This window comes from Anolis sagrei, chromosome 1 (assembly GCF_037176765.1).
Source record: "Anolis sagrei isolate rAnoSag1 chromosome 1, rAnoSag1.mat, whole genome shotgun sequence".
In the NCBI taxonomy this organism is placed as follows: Eukaryota; Metazoa; Chordata; class Lepidosauria; order Squamata; family Dactyloidae; genus Anolis; species Anolis sagrei.
Window position 1 is genome coordinate 284,719,577 of NC_090021.1, and position 26,135 is coordinate 284,745,711.

At 36.0% G+C, this 26,135-nt stretch overlaps 1 protein-coding gene across 5 annotated transcripts in view; it reads left to right on the forward strand.

Annotated features, from left to right (window-relative positions):
- The window catches only part of PCNX1 (pecanex 1), a 105,201-nt gene that overhangs the window by 36,268 nt on the left and 42,798 nt on the right, over positions 1-26,135 (forward strand). For 2 of the 5 annotated variants that reach the window (XM_060761639.2, XM_060761659.2), the window contains exons 7-8: positions 10,603-10,735; positions 21,623-21,807. The exons of 2 other annotated variants lie outside the window; for them this stretch is intronic. In XM_060761639.2, coding sequence (XP_060617622.2) covers positions 10,603-10,735; positions 21,623-21,807 — 318 coding nt within the window. The remainder of the gene's footprint in view (positions 1-10,602; positions 10,736-21,622; positions 21,808-26,135) is intronic. One more of the 5 variants, XM_060761649.2, reaches the window with a different exon arrangement.

Genomic DNA, 26,135 nt, shown 5'->3' on the forward strand with positions numbered 1-26,135 from the left:
TTGAATATTGTGAGATCATTTAATATTAATACACTTACAAGTTTCCTTTCCATTTTGTAAATATTGTGGTATTACTATTTTTTATCATGTCTTAACTCTCTGAATACAATGTGAAAATATGTTTCTTAACACAATGATGTGTGCAGAATCTTATAAGGTGGTTTCCTCAGTGCATCATTTTACCTTTAGTTTGCCTTACATTAAATCATTTAATAACTGTAGCAGAGCATAAGGTTAAAATTATTCTGTGTTCAACATATTTATGGTGCTTTTTATTTATGTTATCTCTAGCTTCTTTCCTGTACTATTTATAGCAAAGGTTTCTCTATTTACTTGGGTTATTTTTCAAGAGAAGGCTCTTCTTTTTTTCTTCTGCCAAATTTGGTACCAAAAACTTATCCAGTGTGGCTACTCAGTTTTCACTAGGCAAGAAGACCTTGATATTAATTTGCCTTCATTTGCTGAATAGTGCTTATTGGTATTAGGATTTATAGTCAAAATTACCAAAGTTGTAATGTCAGAGTATAAATGTAATTTCGACTTTCAAAATTATAAAGTACAAAGAATAAACAGAATTTGTTTTCATAATCCGATTTCACTTGTAGAATAGTAAACTGTAGTAAAGCAAATGCACCCAGCTTTTTTCTTTAGTGTTGCTACCTTTTGTCTTTTGTTGTTGGCCTGTTAATCTCCCCTTTGGTTAGACTTTTCCAATCCTCAACTAAGATAGCCCAGAATTTAATACATCTCTCTGTTGCCTTCATTTTGTGAATACTGGAGTAATAGAAAAAAGGAAACTACTTTATTCTAAGTCAAACCATTAATCCCTCTAGGTCATGTTTGTCAATTCCGACTGGCAGCAGTTCTTCTGTGTTTCTGGCAAGATTCTTTCCTAGCCCTTGGATTCCCTAGATTCCCATCCATGTACTAAACAGACATGATATTTCTTAGTTTTCAAGATCATATGGGGATGGATATGTTCAGTGTGATGTGTTGGTTGGATATCGGAGACATTCACTCTAAGAAGACACCCAGGATTTTTTGATGTCTTTGGCCATTCTTTACAGGCCTATAGAGCATTCATGTCCTTTGTGTACTACTATCCACTGTGAGCATGTCCTGTCTTTGGTCTTACCAGTGATGTTACTTTCATGAGGATGCCTATTGGGACTCTTATTTTGATTATCCAGTCAGCATTTTTTTATTTTCCCCCATAAAATGAAAAAAGCTAGGTAGTATGTCATATTTCATAGTGAAGTACTTGATTCATCTAGAATTCAGCACAGTTTTTAGAATCCTTTACTATAATACCACTTTATTAAGTTTGTGAAGAACAGATGTAACAGTCTGTTGTGGGAATTGGTAATGCAACTTGTATAATTTACACTTAACATATTTTTTTTCTGGCCATATCTGGCAACAGTGCTCAGTATGCATCTTCAGTCCCATTGAATCAGCTTTCAAAGTCCAATTTGATACTTATGTTCATTTGTGTTTTAAATGCCTGATTTTGGATTTTTTCCTCTTCATTTTCTTCACTGAGAAGAGATTTGGGTTTGCCAAATCTAGAGCAGTCTAGTAAACTAGAACAATTTTCAAATCATGTTTAGAAGTAAACTCATAAACTATAGTTTGAACTTAACATGTTTAACAAAGATGCTGGCATAGATGTCATTATAGCAAGGTTTAGTTCCAAGGAAGTATTAATATTTTTCAGGGAAAAAAGGGAATGGGTGTGAAGGAACTTACACAATATGTTTTCACTAGGACAATTTATTAAAATATCCTAGACATGGAACATTGACAATTCTGTGTTGAAAGCTCTTAGACCATTTAAATCTAATAAATAAAGTTTAGGTAATAATGTTTTATTGTTAACTGTTTTAATCTTTGCACAACTATCTCAGAGATACTGGTGTTAGAGTAGAGAGGAAATGTTCAGTGCAGTGTTTATTTCTAAGGACAAGGCCTTCAACATAATTCTGTAAATTGTGTTTCTTGAAGATGGTCTACAGATTCAATCAAGTTCTGGTGCACAATCCAAAGTGTCTATGATGTTTATGTCATTTTGAAATCAGTTGGAAACCTCATTGATTTTGATATGGAACATAATATGATCATCCCAGCAAAAAAATTAGGAACCATGTATCATTTTTAACTAATGAAAGCAAATTGTTCATAGTTATGCAATTTTGGTGCAAATGTGAGATATGTTGCTTTGTGTTTCTGTGCTGTCTAGTCAGCTTGAAATGGAAATTTGAAAAAAATAGGGTAAGGGAAGTACATACTCTGATGCCATCAAGAAGTTTCCACCCCAGAAGATTTAATCTTGCTGTAATTTTCTAAAACTCCTGCTCTTTTCTGCTATTTCCCCTCCTGCTCCCCTTCATGTCTGGCTTGGAAATATATCAGTGATCAATATAAACCTTTAACTGGGAAGCAGTTCTTTGCAGATGAGTACATGGGCTATCAGGAAGTTGGATGTTCCTTGCTCTACAGAATAACAACTTAACTTTGATCTTCCTTTACTACTTCCTAGCAGGCCAACTTGGTTTTCAGCCAGTAATTTCTGTGATTTCATTTATAAAGTAGAGTTATAGTCTTTATTGCATATTTTCCTAATATGTAATTTTGGGGGTTTTTTTAAAAGGATAAGTTGTCAGAATATGTACGAGGGGTATTTTTGAAGTAAGGTCCATTTTGTTGTAGACACTAGTAGTTCGTGCGCATACCGCAGCGTCCATGATGAGGACTGCTCCAGTCGCCCTTCTTTGATTACAGATGATTTTGTGGCTTCAGTTGAAGCGAGGATTCGTGAGAACAGGCTCTTCACGATAACAATAATAAAAATCTGTGAATTGTCATATCCACTTATGCACTTTGCTTTCACTCATAACAGTATCACCGTACACTTCACAAATCTGTCGATGAATTTCTGCAGCAGGCAGGTTCCTTGCTGACAAAAAACATATCACCAAGCGAACCTTAGATGCGGAGGGTGAGTTGATAGTCTTAAACATTTTTAAAGCACAGAACAGAACCGTACAGGTTAGCTACAGAGCAGAAACTGAGCACAGTTGTTCCCGAGGCATGCCGGTACACGACACACGTGCTCGTTGCGGTATGCGCACGAACTACTAGTGTCTACAACAAAACGGACCTTACTTAAAAAATACCCCTCGTACATGCATTGCCCTGAATGCATGATGTTGGTCTTCTACCTTTTAAACTGGATGTTGAAGAAAAATTCTCTTGAGTTCAGGTTACTAAATTGAGGCTTTGTGGAGATACATACATCTGCAGTGTGATTCTGAACAAATGTGTACAAGTGTACAAACAAATTACATATACAGGACACTGGGGAATCTGTTTTAGCAATTGCTACTTCCTTTCCTCTGACAGATAAAGTAACCTCTCATATTTTGTTTTGGTACAGAATCTGCTGAGTGGAAATTTTGAGCTTTCTTTAGAATACAACATAAAAGGATTTTTTAAAGAGGAAAATATTATAAAAGATAGGAGTATTGATCTTGGAGGAGAGTTACCAGAACACATTGAATGAATTGCATCTATGTCAATTCCAACACAAATAGGAGCTTCAATTTCAGGCAATAGATCCACCCAAAATTGCAATATCTTTACTACTCCTCCACATGGTTTAAAATTAAGATGTCTGTTTACTTTTTTAAATGGATGTGTTAAGTATATTCCTGGAAGATTTCTGTCTCAGCTTGTAATTTGTTTTCTCAATGTTCCATGATCAACATGATCAGTGAATAAAGCATATAGGGCGCTTTGGGAATCAAGTGAGAATTATGGAAAGAAATACTTGATAATGTATAAATGTGGATGTGTGCTGTTTGTTTAGGGCTCTACCAGGACATTCATCAGTGAGGTGTCATTTCATGCATTAATGAATAGTAGCTCATTTGATGCCATTGGAAAACCCAAAGAAGAGTTTATAGAGAATTCTAACTCTCCTTTGATTTTTTCCATGCAGGATGCAACCAGGTAATGCAGAATTTCCAGTTCATTCTCACAAAAAAGAACAGAATAGAAGCATCTTTTAAAAAGCTGCTCTCTTTCCTGTGCATCATTATATCTTATCTATTTGCACAATATAGTCTTCCTGTACTGCCTGCCTCACACTGCTGTTTTTGGGGTAGGTGGGAAGTACTGTTCAAGACCTAAGTGAAATCAATGTTGCAGTATTATAACATTAACTAAAACTACCACAGCATTTGTTCTGTAACATTAATTTGTTTCTCTGTGTCAGTAAAATGTGATGGACATTTGGAGCAGCAGCATCTACACATGAGGGCTTGCCCATCAATTCCATGCCCCATTTCAGGGGCTGGAAGGCAACATAGCTCTCTGTTTATAAAGATCTTGTTCTGAAAAAGGATTTAAAATAAAAGCATTTAGCTAGGAGTTTATCTAAAACATTAATCTGCAAGAGATAATTGGGCACTAAATGTGAAGGCAGAATGATAAGATTCTTCTGGTATTTCAGATATTTAAAGTATCCCATTTCAGTGTCATGTAACATTTTTCCTATTTTTGTAGTAGAAAGAAATATCCATGGTAAATGAGGATATCTCAGCATGTAATCACTCACTTTAGTGAAATGATTGCTTTTGCTATGGCAAAAACGTGAGTTAATGAACTAAACCATGTGAGTTTTCTGAGTTTTCTGAGCATATATGATACGCAGTAATTTCAACCCCAATAAAGTAGTTGTGTCTCTAGTATCTGTGAGGTATTTCCACAAATGTTTTATTTTATAATTAGGTAATTAATATTGCTTTCTCATGCTTGGGAAACAATTGTATAAAATATTTTTTATGGACTCTGTGACTCACACAAATGGATTTACCGCATCTGCACAGTGCATACTTCAGAAACTTCTAGAGTTGTTATGTAAGCATTTTTGGTGATAGTTTCTCCTTTCCTGGACCATGTGACCAGCCTGCTTACTGCTGAGACCCCAGTTTTTTTTTCATCCACTACCGCAGAGGCTATCTTTCTGCTTTTCAACTTTCTTTGGACTGCATTACAATTTGGTTTTGTTCTGGACTCTGCTTTTAACTTTACTCAAAGCTTCTCCATTATCTTGCATTTCTCCTAGCGGTTTGGCTTCAGTGGCTCTTCAAAGAAATATAATGCTTATCCAGGCTTAAAGTTCTTCTTTGTGAACAAGGCCTGTTTGCTCCGGATAAGCCCACAAAAACAATTCACATATCATTTTCATATTATTGTTCTTCAGCTCTGATTGCCCCTGGCTCATTGGTCCATCTTGCAGTATTTCCATCCATGAAAGAAGAGATCTTTTTGAGAAATCTGAGGATGGCTCTAAATGCACTACTTCTAATTCTTCCATTCAACCCAAGACAACTTTGGTATCGGCCCAAGCAGTCAAGGTGGAGGCTCAGTCCCATATTCCTTGGACACTAGACCTGTCTCTCATTCTGGAATCTCTAAGCATCCCTCCAAGAGGTGACCTAAGGGAAAAAAAGTGCAGGATGAGGACCACGCTCAGTCCAAGTCATTGTCCCCTCTTCAGATAAGGCTGATCATCCTGTTATGATTGAACTGGTACCTGAGAGAAAAGTCTTGATTTCTAGCTCCATTGATTTAATGCAATCTTCCCTACACTCAGAGATACAGGTTATACCTTTGCACAAGAAGTTGCATCAAATGATTCCTGTTAGTACATCCTCCAAAGGGGAAATAATTGAATCCCCCTCTGTGGTGCCCCATTGGTAATCTATGCAAGTTCTGGTGGTTCATGAAGTCCAGTCTTCTCTTTCTTAGAAGGATTTTTCTTCACCCCCAATTCCTTTGCTTCAGTTTGCTCATCACCACCTGTCTTCATTTTTGTCCTAGTTAGAGGTTTATCTTCAGATACCAGCTCTGCATGGTCTTACATTATCAAAGAATGGTGTCTGCCACATTTTTGGTACCATTTTGAACACAGTTGCCATTGAAATTGACATGAGTTTTGGTGCTATGATGATTGGGAACATGATTGTTATAAGTTTTATTACAAGAGATTACCAGTGATGGCTACTCATCTTCATAGCTTGTCTACAAGGAGTATAAGCAGGACTGGCAACCGTTGTAGCCTACATTACCACTAATCTGATCCACTTCACCATCAGTGAAGTGGGCATCTCCTTATGCACCATATTTCCATATCACTGAAGTTAATACTAAACAGGCAAAGATCTCCTAATCAAGCTGAGTCTAAATTTCTGCACTAGGCCATTGGTCCACTAGCTCAAGTGTTCTCATTCAGCCACTCACTGTTCTTAGTCAGTATCTCAAATCAACTCTTCCTGTTTCGCTTCCACTGGTACTTCCTTGAACTCAGTCCTTGGTACCAAAAACCCTACGCTGACTACCTCATTTATCTCTCTTTCCATCTCCAGTTGGTAAACATACTCTTCATGATTTGTTCATGGCAGATTATTCTGAGCAGATGCCTCATCTATGTCATTAAGCATGCCACCATTGCATGCTCCTATAGCGGTTCTGTGGGAACATGTGTCACTTTTGCTGACTGGTTATATCTGTGCCTTTGCAGAGCAGATATCATGGATTGCATGGCCTCAAGTTAGAGGTTAAATAACAGGAGGCTGAACCCTTGGACCTAAATACGGTCTGATTCAAAATAGGTGCCCGTATTGATTCCGTAACTGCCCTGTTCTTGAATGTTGTGTCAAGGTTGTGGGCTACTCCTTTACCATATGGTCCACATCTAAGAAATTTGATGGACTATACTGTGGAGTGGAGTTGGGTTCTGTACTGCATAGTGTCTCCTCATTAGCAGTCTTTCTGAAAGACACATCGTTGAAGTACGTTTGTAGAGTAGCTACACAGTCACAACCTTTGATCGTCATCACTCACTATATACTGGATGCAAAGTCTAGGGCTGTTGCTGCCTTTGGGAGAGCTGTGCTGTTTTCTTGTGCAACATGATATGAGTACTTTGTTAAGTCTCCCTATTTGTATGAGTTACAGAGACCATGGAGAACGAGGGTGAGTTGCTTATCTGTTCTTGAGTGGTCATCTGTGAACTCCTCACATTTTGTCCTTGAGCATCCATGAAATTGAGGAATCGAGTGGTTGGTTACTTGGACCCAGGAGAAAATGAGTTACCATCAAAATGTTGACATAATGATTTCTAAGTGATGCACTGTTCAGGCACGTTTAAGCCATTTGTGTGAGTTCACAGATAACCACATGAAGAACTGTGGTTATAGGTAAACAACCTATCCTTTACTGTTTGGCTTGAAGGGAAGGCACACAATCTAGCTGATTGTCAGGTCTTCAGAAGTCCTTTTAGCACCATTCTGCTATTTGTTAGTACCTTGAACAACTGGTGGATTTTCCCTGTCTCTAGCCGTTTCAAGTGCCATTTCATGATTTTATCTATGCATTGTGTTTGGTTTTGCTCCACTTATTGGTGTCTGGGATATAGCTATTAATACATTCAAACTGAATACTTCAATGTGGCTTTTAACCAAATGACTGTAGTCCTGGGTTAATGTTCTCAGTTCTCATAGCTTTCATTTCCAAGAGCCTACAGTCAAAAAAGAAAAAGAAAAGAAGCCATTAGCTTTCTATTACACATTGCTGAATAGTTAAATAGGGCTTACCTTTATCACTGACAAGCTCCAGAATGATGTAATATTTTCAGGCTCTATATATGAACAAGGTTTTAAAATTGTAAATTAGCAATGCTATATAAAAGGCACACTTGAACTTTCAATCGTCCCAGCAATACAAAGCGGACGAGGTAATGGGGAAATACAACCCAAAATAAGTAAAGAAGTAGTCCAGGAATACGTGGCTACTCTAAATGAATTCAAGTCTCCAGGGCCAGATGAACTACACCCTAGAGTACTGAAGGAAAGAGCAGAAGTTTCAGAACCACTGGCAATAATTGAAAATTCTTGGAGAACAGGATAAGTCCCAACAGACTGGAGGAGGGCAAATGTTGTCACTATCTTCAAGAAGGGGAAAAAGGAGGACCCAAACAATTGCCATCCAATCAGCCTGACATCAATACCAGGAAAGTTTCTGGAACAGATTATTATTATTATTATTATTATTATTATTATTATTATTATTATTATTAAGGAGGCAGTCTGTAATCATTTAGAAAGTAATGCTGTAATTACTAGAAATCAACATAGCTTTCTCAAAAACAAGTCATGCAGACTAATCTCATCTCTTTTTTCGATAGTGTTGCAAGCTTGGTAGATGCATGGATGCTGTGAATGTATCATATCTTGATTTTTGTAAGGTCTTTGACAAAGTCCTCCATAACCTTCTTGCAAGCAAACTAGTCAAAAATATGGGCTAGGCAATGCTACTATTGGTTAAACAAACCTAAAGGGTTACTCACCAATGGTTTCTCTTCATCCTGGAAAGAAGTGATGAATGGAGTGCCACCGGGTTCAGTCCTGGGCCCAGTGCTGTTCAACATCTTTATTAATTACTTAGATGAAGATTTAGAGAGCATGCTTATTAAGTTTGCAGATTTCACCAAATTAGGAAGGATAGCTAATACTCCAGAAGACAGCATCAGAATTCAAAATGACTTTAAAGGACTAGAGAACTGGGCCAAAACTAACAAGTTGAATTTCAGCAAGGACAAACCTAAGATACTACACTGTGGCAGAAAAATTGAAAGATACAGAATGGGTGATGCCTGGCTCGACAACAGTCCATGTGAAAAAGATCTTGGAGTCTTTGTGGACAACAAGTTGAACATGAGCAAACAGTGTGATGCAGCAACTTTAAAAGCCAATGGGATTTTGGTCTCAAAAGGAGTATAGTGTCTAGAGATTGAGGGAAGTCATGGTGCCTTTGTATTCTGCTTTGGTTAGACCTCACCTGGAATACGGTGTGCAATTCTGTGCACCACAGTTTAAAAGAGATATTGACAAGCTGTAAGGAGTCTAGAGGAGGGCAACTAAAATTATCAAAGGTCTGAAGACCATGCCTTCAGAGGATCATCTTAAAGAGCTGGGTATGTTTAGCCTGCAGAAGAGAAGGTTGAGAGGAGACAAGATAGCCATGTACAAATATGTGAAAGGATGTCATAAGGAAGAGGGAGTAGGTTTGTTTTCTGCTGCCTTTGAAACTAGGACTCGAGCATTGGGTTCAAATTACAGGAAAGGCAATTCCACCTGAACATTAGGAAGAACTTCTTGACCATATGAGCTGTTCAACAGTGGAACTCTCTGCTTTGGAGTATGATGGAATCTCCTTCCTTGGAGACTTTTGAGTAGAGGCTGGATCGCCATCTGTCGGGTACTTTGTGCTTTTCCTGCATGGCACGGGGTTGGACTAGATGGCTCATATGGTCTCTTCTAACTCTATTATTCTATGAGTCTATGTTCCCTATTACAAAAGTTAGACAGTGTTACTGAAGATTAATAAAATATGTCCAAGTATTTTAAAACAAATATAAGACACTTTAAGTTTCCTGGTCCCTTGACATCTGAATATGTTTTAAATGAAAATATAACACTCCACAAAGTGCTCTGAGCAAGAAGAGGAATTCTAAAGGAGAGACGAAGATGCTGTCTGGTATTTACCCTGCTATTCTTAATTTATGCTACATTTGTAACGTATAGGATAAGTCACTGCTGTTCACATTTTATGGATAGGTAACTTAAGCAAAATCACAAAAAATGCAGACTCTGTTAAAATGTCTATTGCTTGTCTAACCAGAGTTGTTTCCCCATATATTGAAAGGTGAAAGAATTAATCGTCCTGAAATAAATTCAAGAGGTTTGATCATATGCCCAACAGGCAAATGGGAACGTTGGAAGGAAGGGCTGTTGATTTAATCAAAACGATTGAAACCCGTGAGAGAAAAAGTTGTCTAAATTAGTAATTTAAGTTTCCCATTTTGCAATACATTCATTTCCTGAACAAGATGCTTGCCAGCTCAAGCATATTGTTTTGTAACTAAATTCATCCTCTGCATACTGCACTCCAAAATATTGTGCTCATGCAACCCATAGCCTTTTAGCACTACAGAATTCTATAGACCTCTCCTTGGGCAAGGGAGAGCTGTGAAGTTGTTTTTTATTTGACTCTCTGTATGTTTGTCAGGACTAAAGCCAAGGCTCAAAGAGGCATGACATTGGTTTCATGAACCAAGAGGAATTTTGTTTCTTTTTGCCATGTACCTCCTGTAAATTAGATTCTAATATTGAAAAGCAGACCGTAACTTAGCATTCAGAGATTTATGAATTCACTTTAACAGATAAGTATAAACTGAGTTTTTTAAATTCCAGTTCAAAAACCAAGGTTTTTTTTTAAGTGGTACACTTACAATAACTGTTCTTAACTCAAATTTATTGACCTTATAAATCAATTTAGCAAAATTGAGAGAGCAAAAGTTTGTACATTTTTAAGATAACAATTCTACAATTAAACTTCTTCATTTGTAATTGAATTCTAAATGATCAAGTTCTTTGCATCAGAATGGATCAGTATCCTTACTTGTGGGGAAAAGCATAACATGCTGTGTACATAACTGGACTGGGCTCCAATTTGACTTGGTCTGTCTTGATGCAGCAGCACAAGCCAGTGAGGAGGCGGTCACAGTTCGTCGTGAACGCAGCACATTTAGGCGTCAGGCAGTACGGCGCCGTCACAATGCAGGGAGTAACCCTACCCCTCCTTCATTGCTCATCGGCTCACCCCTCAGGTATGGTATTTGTGTTCCACTGTATGTAACATGCATGCAGCTGATCACTGCTTCCTGTCCCCAGAAATGTTGCAGAAAACTGTTTTGTTTTGCCTTGCCTTCCCAATCAGCCAGTCTCTTTGAGCTGCTACTGCATGCATTTGTGATATTTATGGATTGTGCACGTGTACAGTATGCTGTTTATATCGATGCCCCTCTCCCCACATGAGCATGTAGACCAGTGAATTACTTCTAGGTCAGGCAAAATGCTAACAAACTGCCCTAAAATGAGCTCTTTCATTTAAGTTTGTCAAAACCTCAGTTTCACTTTTTTTCTAGAAACCAAAAATGTTGACATTTCTGCACTTAATGCTGCAATTTAGCCTACTAGTACATGAACATGAAAGCAAGAGCTACGCAGTAGATGAGTTCAATTTCTGCAAAAAAAAAAAACATTTAATGTACCTTATCTATTCCTAGATAAATCTAACTTGAGCAAAACTCAAACTGCCCATCTAGTTAAACTTATTTCCCAGTTTTCATTCTCAGTTAAGAGCATTTCATCTTTAAATTCTAGATGAAAACAGATTCAAACACCAAGGAATTAATGACTCCTTTTGTAATAATAACATGACTCAAAATATTAATTTAAATATGTCTGTAATTTTAAAAATTAACATAAATGCTAGGTTTTAAAGCACTGTTATTATTCTGGTATTCATACAGAAATCTTAACTGTTCTTGTTATACTGGAAATCAAAGGAAGAAATTTTGAGTATGCCTTATTTGAAATGCTGGGGAGTGGAAGAGTTTTTGATTTTGGATTTGTGGAATACATGTAATTGCACCTTGGAGATGAGATTCAAGTCTAAACATGAAATTCATTTTTGTTTCATGGACACCTTATACACATAACTTGAAGGTGATTCTATGAAATATTTTTAATTTGTGCATGAAACAAAGTTTGTGTACATTGAAAGCAAAATCGTCACTATTTCAGCACCCATGTGAACAGTTTTGGAATTCAGAATTGCGGATAAGGGATGGTTAATCTGTTCGTGTGTGTGCACACATACGCATGCACTTGGAGAGTGCGCCTAGTATTCAGAAAATGTTTAATGTAATTCCTAGAGATCAAAGGTTCAGTTAACCATGATATTTACAGTCCCATGAATGTATTTTTTCCAGTATTTAAATGCAACTCATTAGGATGGATTCAGAAATAGGCAATCAGAACCTTGTTGCATAATGGGTGCTTTCCTGGCTCATCTCTCTCAAAATAGTTTCTTATTTTGAGTCTTTTCCGCCCGGATCTTGGGGATTAAGAGATCTTCAGAGATGGTATGTGATGGGGGTAAAAGGGTATGAGGAAATCAAAAGAATTTGGGACTGCCTTTGATAAGCAGAAGTACATTTCTACTCATAAAATACATGTGTGGATCCAAGCTGTAATAGTTATGTTTAATAATCATGTGCTTTGCTCACTGTGTCTTACCTACAACAACAGAACAAATATTCATAGTAATAACTTGAAAAACTAATTTAATAAAACAGCAAACAATATGAGTATATAAGGTGACCAATTTTATAGAATGAAACAGTAAAGTCAAGAATAAAAATAGAAAATGAAGACAGGGCTGTGCAGAGTTAGAGCTATAATAATTTAATGAGATAAATAGGTATCTGAAATACTAGATATATGTGAAATATTTCACTTGAAAACACTTAATTTATTATAGAGTATAAAGTAAAAGATGCTGAAAGAGGCTGTTACAGTTTTGTATATTTTATTGCTCTTTTGGACTACATTCCATAGGTATGAATGACAGAGTCTATGAATCATTTTATATCCTGCACTTTTGCTTGTACAAAGGTGGTTTCTGATTTTTAAAGAAATGTTAATGAAGTGGACAGTACCTGTAAAGCTTGTTTCATATGGAATAGTGCCTACTCTCTTCATGCAGAATTAGCAGAAGCAAAGTTGCAAAACTTCTCAATTTCCAAGTCATTTGTTTACCCACCTAGACAGGAGATTCTACTGATCATAATTCAATGAGTGTTCAAAGGTTATAAAAATGAACTTTATTTTGTATTAGAAGCATTAAAATTTCCAGTTATATATCAGTACCACAGAAATCACAATAGAAAATCACATGTGCTTTTATTATTGGCCCTAAACAAAATGTAGAATTAGGCATAATCAACAGCTTCCATGCTGCTTTACATGTAAGTGGAACAAAAATACACACACAAAAATGTGTAGGCAACGCAGGCTTGATAAATGAAAACTAACAGTATGCGTAGCACAGTCTCTCACTGTGTGAAAACCTAGTCATGAAAAGTGGCATTTATAACATTTTAAATATGCCACTGCAAGATTTTTCTGGCATGGTTAAAATTTCCAAAACTCCATGAAGAATTACTTCACACATATTCATTGTTTATATTGAAGCCCATTTGTGTAGAATATGGTATCTTCGATGGCAGTTATTTTAAATGGCACCTTTTGTATGGACAGATAAAAACAGTGTAGAACATTCCTTTTAGATATAATGCGCTCTCTCTCTCTCTCTCTCTCTATACACACACACACACACTATATATATATATATATATATATATATATATATATATATATATATATATCTCCAAAGTTACATTTCCTGTTTATAGTCACTGTTACTATTTAACATCGGTAGAATGCTAGGAACTTCTTCCATTTGCAAATACACCATTTGCTGGTGAAGTGTGATGATATCTTGATATTCTTTCCTAGGTTTTATTGTTTAGAATTCTTTCTCTGCACGAGGTAGCTTGCTCAGATGTAGAGTTATGGACTCCTCTTTGCTTTCTTCTCACTTTGTGAAAAAGAAGGTTTAGTTTGTTAAATAGAAATAAATTCATATGGGAGTGATTAGTAAATACTAACCCTATTTTTGTAAGTAGGTGCTGTTTACTATTCCACACTATTTTTCTTGGCCTCTTGGTAGTCCTAACTCAAAGCAAACTTATTTTGAATGATGACATTTAGCACACATGTAAGCCTCACTTCTCTGGTTAGGACTAAAAGTAGAATTTAGGCCTTTATCTTTTTCATCAGAATTCTCGTAAGTAACAAAAAGGCATTTTGTTATGAAAACAACATAGTCACCAATAGTTTTTTGGCTAGTTCTCTTAAATAAATGCTGGTCTTATTTTCTCTTTCACCAAGCCAATAACGTCTTTTTCTCTCATAAAAATAGGCAAAAAAGAAATGCTTAACATCAGATAATCATCTATTGCCTTTAATGTATATGCCTCAAGCTCGGATGTGAGTTTAAGAATATGGATTGACTCCTAAACCTCCAGCAGTTTTTGCAAAGTAGATTATTGTGATAACCTGTGATACCTTAAAGTAATTATTTATAGCCCATTTTACAGGTTATTCAACATTGCTAGGCTATGTTGTTTTGATTTTAAGTGTAGTATCATTCCAAAGATAATGAAAAAAAGAGTAAGTATATAGTAAACTACCTTTACATTTATTCATTTGTTCTAGGTCAATATTGTTTACAATGATGGTTGATGAATTCCCAAAGTTTCATATAATGATCTTTCCCATTCCTGCCTGAGATACCAGGGATTGAGTCTGGAATGTTTTGCATGCAAAGCATGTGACCAACTACTGTGCTATGGCCTTTCCCCTAGTATCTGAATTAAATGCCTTTAATTAATAATCCACACATACTTTCTCTCACACACTCTCAAGGTGAATATTGGCAGTACTCCAGTTATACCTTTCAGCCAGTAAAAGCAACAATTTAAAAGACAATGCTTTGGAGAGAAAAATATAGCACATGAATAATGAGCAAAAAATTGTTTTCACATATTGAAAACGTTACTACATTAAAATTAAAACTAGTTCTAATTCTAAAAATGTTTCTGTATAGATTAGTCCTATTCCAAGTGGTGATCCAAGGAACAATGCCAGTCCTTGAACTATAAGCTACCAGGTCCTGGGTAGTTTTTAGGAAATACTGTATGTACTCATGTATAAATTGACCTCGAGTATCAGTAGAGGGCATATTTTGGGGCCAAATTATGGATTATTGTATGAACTATTCATAAATTGTGGGCTTTTATGCAGAGAAGAGAAACCACCAATGCCAGCTTGGGTCACCAACTACCATCATTTCCAACCTCTGTCATTCAGAAAGGCCAGAAGCTTCATCGCAACAGAGAGATTAGCAAGGGTCAGTGCATTTTTAAGATTCTCCGGGGATGGGCTAAGATCTTGGTTTTCACCACTCTACTCAGAAAAGGGAATGGTTTCTTTTTTCAAAAAATCTACACCTGACCCATGGATAAGTCAATGCAGATTTTTGGGGTTGAATTTTTTTACTAACATTTCTAGACTTATACATGAGTATATAGAGTAATGAAACAGTTATAGCCAATGGGCACAACTATGGTACTGGTCCTTAACACAAAACAATTACAGGTTCCCTTCTCGAAGAGCTTGAAACCCCCCCCAAACCTGGTGTCAGTGGCTGTTGTTCTTGATTGGCTCACTCTTCTGGTAGTGTTTGCTTATTGTTGGCTGGTTTATATCCCTGGAAGGAATTTTCAGTGTTCTTCATGCCTAGTCTGTGGGCAATTCCCATTCATAGCTGGGCAAGGGGAGAATAAATTGATGTCTGGGGCTGAGAGGGGAATGTTTCTTTCCATACCCTGCAAAGCTCGGTTGGTTCCCATACTCACCTGCCAACACCAACCTAGAAACGAGTGCTTCTCCAGAAAGTACTCATTACATCTTTATTTTCCTTTGCATCTTCTACCTTTCTCACAGACTGGCCGAAATCCTCTGGCAGGGCTCAAGCAGCCCACCAGCCATATGTTGTGCAAGTCTGATTTAGAGTGATTTTCACATCTTCCAAAAGATACTAATAGTGTTGTTTAAAATATCTAGTACTTGAAATTGTTTTAATAATTGCAATCCTTATGGCTTTTAACAGTACATACAAATTGTGCACTCCATCCTGCTTTTATGGGAAAAGGCATCTTAATAGTTCAACTCCTAATACATAAGAGAAACATTTTTGTTTAAGTATTACTCACATGACTGCTGTGAGATTGTAATTTCTTTGGTTAAGTGTGATAAAAGTAAACATTTTGAAGTATTTTAGTGAAAAAATAATATATGACATCAGTTTGTTTCAATTGAGAGTTTGGCACTTTCCCTATGAAGGCTATTGGGTATTCATTACATCATGAAGCTAATTATTAACTTTTAAAGTTAGCCTGCTAAGTTTTACCAGCTCTACAACATGGCCTTAAAAGCATACAATGAGCAAATCATTGTCCAAATTGCCTGTATGCAAAGTTAGTGTCTTAAATTATTCGTTCATAAATAGGTGTTGCAAACCATTTTATACTTCCATTATCCTGATTCTACTGTCAATAACTACTACAACTTGTAAATATATCAAATATGGAAACTATTTTGGGTCTTTTTAAATTTTGTGCTTTTTTGCGTTCTAAACTAATCTGTAAAATTCTTAAGTAAACTTTTAAAGATGAGCTTTTAGATTAGAGCTATTGTTTTCCTAGTGTAGTTTTCCCCCAGTGTAGTTTTACTAATGCAAGTACTTCTACTAGCTTTACATTAATATTACTAGTGTATTAGAGAAGTTTTTTGGTTTTTTTTATGATATAGTATTTTGCATGTTTGTGTATATAGCCAGGATGATATAGTGGTTTGCATGTTGAACTAGCACTCTGAGAAACCCATACTTGACCATGTAAACTCACTTGGGAATTTTGGGCAAGTCACATTCACTCAGCTTCAGAGAAAGGCAAAGGCAAATCTCTTTTGAATAAATCTTGTCTGGGATAAGTTTGCCTTGGGATCAACATATGCCAGAAATGACCTGAAGGTACACAACAAATACAGTTTTTACTAGGCCTGTGCAATTAAGGGAAAAAAGATCTTCGCTCATTACTAAATGGGTGGGGGGAGATTGTTATTTATTTATTTATTTAAAACATTTCTATTCCGCCTTTCTCACCCCGAAGGGGACTCAGGGCGGAGCACAGCATATATATGGCAAATATTCAATGCCGGGACAAGAATTCATATACGCATACATAAAACAAAACATTAATCTCAATATTAAAACACACCATTTAAAACCATTCTAAAGTGTTTCTAAAATATCATAAGGGGTCTGTATCATAACTATATTGATATAACTTTTTTGTTACTTTTTTGCTATGTAATTGCACAAGTGGGGAAGCTTCTGGGGCTCCTTTCTCCCTCATTTTTAGAGCTATCAGGATGAAACTTGTTACAGTCGTAGAAACCACTGTTACCCCCCCCCCCCAAAGTTTCAGAACATTTCACATATCCACTGATTTTGGGGAATTAAAAAAATTATGAACTTTAAAAAAATTACTAGAGCTGTCTCCTTGAATTTCTATTCTCAGTGATACAACTTAACCAAGGTTTCATTCCCCTGGGTTTCAGAAAGATTTGCACATCCATTGATTTTAGGAAATTTTAACCAACATACACTTAACCATACTACTTCTCTGAAAGACCCCAGGGTCATCCTGTCCAACCTCCATCTGCCAGGCAGGAAAAGCACAGTCAAACCATCCCCAACAGATGCCCATCTAGCCTTTGAAACAATAATACTAATACTAATAATAATAGTAAACCTAACTAGGTAAACTTCGGAGTTACTGCCTCTCAACTTTGCCTACCTCACAGGCACTCCCAACAATCCCCTTTGATCTCGAAAGCAGTGGTTCTCAACCTGTGGGTCCCCAGGTGTTTTGGCCTACAACTCACAGAAATCCCAGCCAGTTTACCATTGTTTTGAATCTTAAGTTTTTTTGCGTGGGCACTGCCTGCATTTCTTAGTACCATGGCGTATGTAAGAATCTTATGAAATACATCTGACAATACAAGGTACAAACCTTTTACACAGCCCTAGTTTTTACACTAGTTGTTTATAGTTCGTTAAACCATGTATTCATGTGCAAATGGGTTCATCAAAATCTGTTTCCAAGCAGGGTGATTGCTTTTTCATCTTTCTTATAGGAAGGCGACCTCTACTGCCATGAATATTCCACTTTTCGTAATTGCTGAGGGCTGAGTGTTGATTGTGCTAAATATTGTGTAGAAAATAAAATAAACAGCAGGAGGAAGTCAGATAATTGGGTATAACCATGCCATATTAAGAAGAAAAAAAGAGAGAGAATCTTATTTCTATTCATTTCAAATTTATATCTAGTTAAGGCTATCTGACATGTTGACATTAGCTTTTGAGAAACATCAAAAGTCCAGTTTATTTCCTAGCTAAATTGGAAGATGCCCCCACTTAACAAACAGGAAAGCAAAGATGTGGCTGCTGTAGAATTACTGAACATCTTTTTTTTTCTGAGCTGTTCAAACTAACACTGCTTACTGGCCTGTTTGTTGCATGACAATATTTATATATTTATTTGCCATGAAAAATTGAGCCTTGGTTGACTGCAAATATTAATCAGCACCACCATATACTCACTGTGATTATTCTAACCATTCTATTTTCTCAGAACAAACCTAGTTTGTTCATCAGCTTTAACTTGTAGATGACTTCAGAGACTTTAGTGTATAGTGTATACACAACAAGACATAGTATCAAAGTTTTGGGGAAAATAGTACTTGTTAATATTTTCGTTCTTAAAGATTTCTTTAGTTAATGATGTTACTAAAATCTTAATCTATAGCTGCAGAAAAGCTAACCTGGCTTTTCAAATACACTTAAAAAATTACAACCCCGGAGAGTGCATGTTTTATAAATACTTGTCTTATTTTTCTCTGTTGGTCAACAGCATCTGTCCTGAAAATGGGTGTGCGTGTGTGGGGGGGGGGGGGGGTAGTCTTCTTTCCCAAGTGTGTTTTTCCAAAAAGATTTGAAAGTTAGCAATAGTAGGAAGTGCTTTTGCACTAGATAATTCCTATTTACATATTCACTTGTTTCTCCTTTATCATGTTGTCTTGAGGAAACTGATAACTGAAACTGTACATCATCTTAATCTTTCTAGTGTAAAATGTTTTGTGATATTTCTGACAACCAGTAATTGGTTGGGTTGCTTGACAAATACAGTGAAAAACTCTTCTGCTTCTAATATAGTTCTAAGTGTGAATCTGATTAACATATAAACAACCATTTTGGGATGCATGAACTAAAATGTGGCTATTCCTTTTGACAAATCAAGTTTCAGCATTCTGTTTACTTTTTCTGCACATAATATGTCATTAAATTGAGCTGTATTGGTTATTTACCAATTGACTTTGGCTTAAATGGCACCTGTGTCTTATTCTACCCTACTAGTTGAACATGTTTAGTGTGATTCAATGGAGCAGAATATTTTTAAAAGTAAAACAGTATTTTTATGACTCTTGTGAAAGCAACTTCTTAATTTTTATAGAACTGACATTGATTTTTGAGTGCATTTTGTGACAGTTTTGTACAATTTGTTCACAAAATCAAGATGCTAGTCAAAGAGTGATATAGTACATATCTACATCAGTTTAACCAATAGTCATCTTAGAGAAGAATAGCTGCACTTACCTGTTTCTTGATTACAGACCTGATTCCTCATAGAAATATCTAATTTCCCTCAATTCCTAAGCTATCATATAGCTCCTTTCAAGAATAAAAGGAAGAATGTCCCCATCGGAATGCATGCACACAGTTTTCATGCAGCTCCTTTGTTAATAAGTTATTTTAAAGCATGTTGGTGACACCTGTATCTTTGTAATGGAACAAATTGTCAGATAGGTGTATAGAATTAGGTGAAAGGGAAATATTGATCTGTAAAAGTAAGGAAACTAAAAAACCCATCCAGCAGCAGTGTTTGTTTATGCTCAAAATGTTTCTGCATTTGTATGAGCAGTATGGGTTTGTCAGTTTGGATTCTTACTTAGAATGTTACTAAGAAATTGCAGTATCTTGGATCAGGATGGCAGGCAATTTTAAGAAAGGAATCATTCCTTCTTTTCATCAAATTCTCACTTTGAAACAATTGATCATCAGGTAGTATAAATTAGTAGTATTCAAAGTGGTGCTCCTTGAACTGGTGCTGGTCCACAAACTGTTGGCTGCCAGGGAGTTCATAGACAAGACAGAAATAGTTGTAGCCAAAGGATACAATTATGGTACCAACCATGGCATAGTAGGAAAAAGATACTGGTGACCCAGATCTGATAGCATGAGAAACACTGGTATAAAATTTAGTCTTATAATAATTGCATAATAATTTCAATGTTTTTTCTTACATTAATATTGTAGTTAACAATCTAGAAAACTCAGATCAAGATGTTTTTTATCTTATAAAGTTTTACATGTAAAAAGAATGTCTTTTACAAAAACGTTTATTGTACAAACATGTAATCAAGAGTACTCATTTATAATAACATAAATTTCATAATTAGTTAAAAAAAAATAAGCTGATTTAAAGAAATAGCGAGCATTCCAAATACACGTTCAGACTGCAAGAGCAAATCAGTGCTAAAATATAAACAAAAGCTAGACTATAAATTAAAACCATAAATAATGAGCAACATTTTGCACCCTTCTTTGTTACCTGAAATGTCCTCTAGGGCATGAGAAGCCCCAAAGAATTGAACAAATTTTAGTTTTGATTAGACTTACACAGGTTTGTGCTGTTATGAAGTCAAAAGTGAATGTGTCTTAAAAGTATAATTAATTAAAATATATTATAACTTCCCCCTAAATTACACAAGTATTATTAGTATGACATCCTACATTGTTACACAGTTTCTTTTCTTTTATTTGTATATTAACCCAACAATTATAGGCTACTGCTGTTCTCATTTTACAGAAGACCTGGTTCTAAGACATGAAGTATGGTTTTCTCATTGTAAGTCTATTATATAAACAGAACTTTAATACAGAATTAAAATAGATATTTTGGGTTGCAGATAAAACAGACCAAGTTCATAAATTACTTAATTTTCAGTAGCACAATTCTGAAATATTTTAATATTGAAATGAAATATATACAACTATTATGCAATATAGTTTAAAAAGTCTTCAATTCATTCTTAAATCAACAATGCTTTAATTTGTGGATACAATTATATTATTTTTAAAACAGTGAGTAACAATTCTGGTTTATGAAAAAAAGGAACACCCAGTATTTCTAGTTGGCCAGTACTTTATTGGGACAAACGAAAATGCTGCAAAGGCGTGCAAGGTTTTGCATTCTTCAGAACTCTTAATCAGACAAGAAGGTGCCAGTAATATCCACCAGCAAGTAGAGGATGGGAAGAGAAACAAAAAAGTCCCAATTCTCTTACTTTTGTTTCTTCCTTCATCATTTTGTACTACCTTGCCTAATTAAGGAAGTTGAAGATTTGAAAAAGTCCAGACTTTTGTGGCATTCTGTGGCATTTTTATGAGACCATTACTCAGCATTGATTTTGTAATTTATAGACTATTTCCTGCTTATACTCTTCTCAGAGTTTGGGTTAGAACTTGCATGAAAGAGCGACATTTGCAGGTTGTTAGCAAAAGAAGGGCAAATGTTACTTGGTAAAGAATTATCCTTTCCCCACAAGATACTCTGACACCACGAGACAGTAGTACGCTCTTGAACAGGATATTTTCGGGGCAGATGAAAGTCTGAAGTAATGCTGGTGTGTGTGTGTTTGTGCTCATCCTCAGGTGATACTGTTTGTAACCTAACATCTTGGATGTGTTGTGACATGCTTTTCGTTTATTACTGGCTCATTCAATATAGTGTACTACTAGTTTAACTTTTTTTAAATGGGAAAAAAATACTAACATGGTTTCTAGTTGTTGTTTCTGTGTTCTTCCCTGTAATGTCTCCACCATCCGTGTTCTTTCGTAGCCTTCAAGATGTTCAGCAAGGGCAGCAGTCCACAGCCCAAGTCAGAGTCCAGTCCCGCCCCCATTCCCAGGCTGCTGTGCTCAGCGCTAGTGCCTCCTTGCTGGTGAGAAATGGGAGTGTCCACTTAGAAGCAACACATGACAATGCATCTGCTGTCGGCAGCAGCAGTTTGCACGATGAACTTGGTACGCAGGCCTTATGTAACCTTGGTGAAACTAAAGTGTTATGGATTTATGGAGTATAGTGCATTGTATTATCTTTACTCTTAGTTTCATTTTGGAATGTTGGAGGTATGTTTCTTAGAACAAGTCACTTGTAGTCTTTTTTTTTTTTTTTTTTGCAACACTTAATCGGTTAAACCATTATCCTAGAACTGAATCATTGTCTGAAAATACCAAATTAGGTCTTGTCCTGCATTGATGACTACTGTATATCCTGCCATTGCCTGTGTGTCAGAGAGGCTGCTGCCCCCATGATTTCCCTTTCCCTCCCCTCATACATTTAATCCTTTCCTTTCTCTTCCATCCTTTCTTCCCACATTTTTCTTTCTTCTCTTCTCCCTCCCTTTCTATTTCTATTAATTTCCTTCCTTTCCTCCCTCCTCCCTCCCTCCCTCCTGTCCCTCATACATGTCACCTTTCTTTCCCAATGACATCAAAGAGAGCAATAGCCAATCCAGAGACATTACAGAAGTCACTTCAAGCAAGAGTGTGGTACAGACAGAGACAGATAGACAGATATACTTGACTTTTATATATATCATAGTCATATCATAGTATGTCAGATACCATGCTTCAACTTATCACAGTGTTTTTGAAAGCTTATTTAAGCTGAAGCTAAAACCAAGTAGGTTTATTTAACCAGAGTTTGAATACCCCTCCCCGCTAGCCTGCAGTCTTCTGCATTTCCCTCAAATAGTCTGTAAGATTTATAAAACATTTCAGGACCAACTTGTGTGGCATGCAGAGGACTTCGGAGAGAGGTGCAAATCATTTTGCCAGTGGTGTCCACTGCAGTGGTGGAAGGATACCATTTTATCAAATCTATGAGGCTGTAGGTGATGGTTAATCCTCATGTTAGTGAAAAATTATGTAATTTAGGATTCAACGTGAATATTCAGAGTACCATTAATTTCAAATGTTGTTGTGCTCTGACACTTTTGTATTAAAACTACAGTTATAATTTACTGCCCTGCAGTTATTTACAGCACAACATATGTAATTATTTTGTATTTTGACTCAAATGTCTAGTTTCTGTAATAGAGATGGCATTTAAATTTAGAGCAGTAAGAAAGCAGAAAAAGAAACAGATGTTCCATGCGTCATACTATCCTGACATTTTTATAACTGAAACTAAGATGTTGAAATATTAGTCTAAATATTTTTATTGATTTTGAATTCAGAATACATAATTGCCAGTTGCAATGGGAATAATATTGTAAAGAGTGTGTAATACTGGATTGTTCTAGGTTTGTACAAAATGTGACATTGTATGACTTTCCAATGGTCAGATCTTTTATGCAGAATCCTATCAATATTTTAAGTTAGTTGTTGCTTGGTAGCTTCTCCTTTTCCAATAGGATGAAGACTTTTGCAATTTTGCCATAAATATAAAACAATATTGAATCTAATTTGAGCACTAGCACTTATGATCATGGAAATATTTTGTTCTCGACTCTTGATTCTCTTGATTTTAAAGACTCTTTAAAATAATCAAGTCAAAATTTTATGCTGTATGCACTACTAGTAGCCATGTAAAATTGGAAGAAACATCTTTCAAAGCAAATGATCTTACTTGCTTATTTGAAAATCACAGGTTATTTATGTTTTCCAGATGTGTTGTTTTCTGGTCTGTTAATCTTTTCTCTCACCTATTCTGATGGCAAACTAAAGCATTGGAATAGGTTGTTGGTATCTCATGACTGAGAACAGGGTTTTTTATTTGACATAAATTGTTTTGGTAGCACCACATCTCCGCTTGAGTAATTGTTGGACTCAAAAGCAGCCATCTGTGAATAGGCATCTGTGAACAAAGTTATCTTGCAGTTACTGTTGAGCTGTCAGGTAAAACCATTCATAGAGTATCTAAAAACAGCTGGTGTAGACACAAAACTACAAAATGCGGGGGAATTATGTTGCTGTCTCTGATAAGTTTCTTCTGTATTATTTCAATCACAGGTACTACAATTGGAAGTAAAAAGGAGAAGGGTGGTAAAGTTCCATCACTGGAACTTAGATTTCTCAGTCACAAAATTGTTCTTTTTTCTTCTTCCATCTACTTTCCCACCTTGGTCATTTCCTTATATGTCCAACTAGAAGGAAAATTAATGATTTTAGAGATGGGATGTCTGTTTCTGTGTTGCGCCTAATCAGCTGTGAAGATTGTGACAGACATAGATTTATTCTTACGTGCTTAAGAGGATTCTTACTTCATTTCAGACAAGTCCCATATCTGACATATTTGCGGAAACAGTTTTAATTATTTTTGATTAATATGTTTGGCTCCCTTCTTTTCCTGACGGAATGAATAAAGGAGTCAGCCTTTACATTCATGACTCTTTTGGTTCATTTTACATCATTGTCAAACAGTGTTGTCTGAATAGATACATTTATTTATATTCAGTTGATCTCTCATATTAATTTTCCCAAGGAGCAACACAAATTGTGAGTACTTGAAATACTTGATTAGTGTTCGGGAACTTTGAGATAAGGATTGTTTTTCATGTACAGCAGTAACCAGTTTCCATGAACAGTACAATTAAGAATAGGGAAGAGAGGAGGCCAAGTTGTTGGGAAACAGTTTTAAATGGAGATTTAGTGCATCCATACATCTCTTCTACAAGATTTTACTTTTTCCTCTCAATCTTGTGGTTTAATATTACAGAATTAAATCAAATGTTGAAAGCCAAGTAAGTTTGGAACTGTTTAGAATTCCTTGTGTATTTTTTATGCTCAAAAAATAAGGGCAACTGCAGGAAGGCTCTCAGGATGATTTTTATTGCAGTGAGGTGCCATCTACTGTTCTGCTGAAATACTGCAAAGTTGAGTAGTTCATCGTGTTCCTACCAGTGACACCCAGCCAGTATAATATACAACTTCAAGCACTGGACTATATTGTACCATATAAAATCTAATTTTATTTTAATTGTGATGCATGAAGAATCTTTGGTATTGGTGTCATGATGGAATCTGCTGCTTTCCTGTTTGAAAATGATGGTTTAGCAGCAGACGAAGCCAAGGCAGATTTCTTGTTTTGCTACATGATGGCAGTGGCAAGTACATCTTGTTCTTCACCTTGTGCTTTTCTGCTTAAGGAATTATGTCTGCCTAGTTGTTACGTTTTTAATTCTTTTAATCATTTTAGCTCTTTTTGTGACTTGGCAAGGTTCTTCTTTTGCTAGCTGGGAGTCCAGTGTCTGAATAGGAATTAAACTCTAGAGATAACATGGGCATGTTGCGCCATGAAGCGTTTTAATTTTTCTCTCTTCTTCTTCAACAATCCTCTGCTTGAATTGTATCACAAGAACATTTTGCACACATTTCAAAAGCATTTTGCTGTATAAAAGCTCACAGTTTTAAAAAAGAGAAGATCTCTATCACTTTGTATTTATAAGCTGCTATGTACATTTAATGGAACTTTCTAGATTGCTATTAGGACAATAATTCATTTGCCGGTTGATTTGGTCTTGGGAAGATGTGAAGGACTTTTTATTTGCGTGTCATTCAAAGTAGTCAAATAAGTATCATCATCATCGTTATCATCATCATTTCTCTAGAGCAAGGGTGCACCCTCAGCTCTTGGTGTGGAGTTCTCTTCTCTTCCAATGTTAACTGGCTTTGGCTCTCTTTTTCTATAGACCTAGAGGACTGTATTCAAGGTTTCAGTATCTTAGATTCACCTCTTTGTGAACATGGATTCAATGATCATATTAAATATTTTTATGTGGTACCTAATATGAGGAGGCATTTTCTAGTTTCAAATGACACAGTGTAAAGATCACTATTAATTTCTTCTTGGCATTTCAAGTACATGAAAGCAGAGAGATAACTGTATGGTGAGAAGATTTGGATGATGCTACATCCACATAAGGTTACTTTCACAGTGGCTACTGTGGTTTCTTGTGGTTTGCATCTCATCTTGAATAGGTTCTTTTTGTTAGATGTTTGAATAGCATACTATATATCTGAAACAGTGCCACATTATATTTTCTCCTGTTGTATGTTTATTTCATATCTTCCTTCAGTCTAGAGGCCCATGGATGCTCCAGTGTCCACAGCAGCCATGCTGGGAAAAGGTATGGACTGGAATTGTACCCAATGGCTCTGATAGTAAACATGATATCAGAGCAGTTCAGTTAACGCTCTGGGAAAGGGAAAAGTCTTTCCCTTGCTTTTTCTAATAAATGTACATCTTTCATGGAATAAATTGCTCTTTAATGGTGAGCCAGGAAACAGGAGATGTTTTCAATCTCTTTCCATTTTAAACTTAGATCATGGCAGCCTGTTTGTTTTTC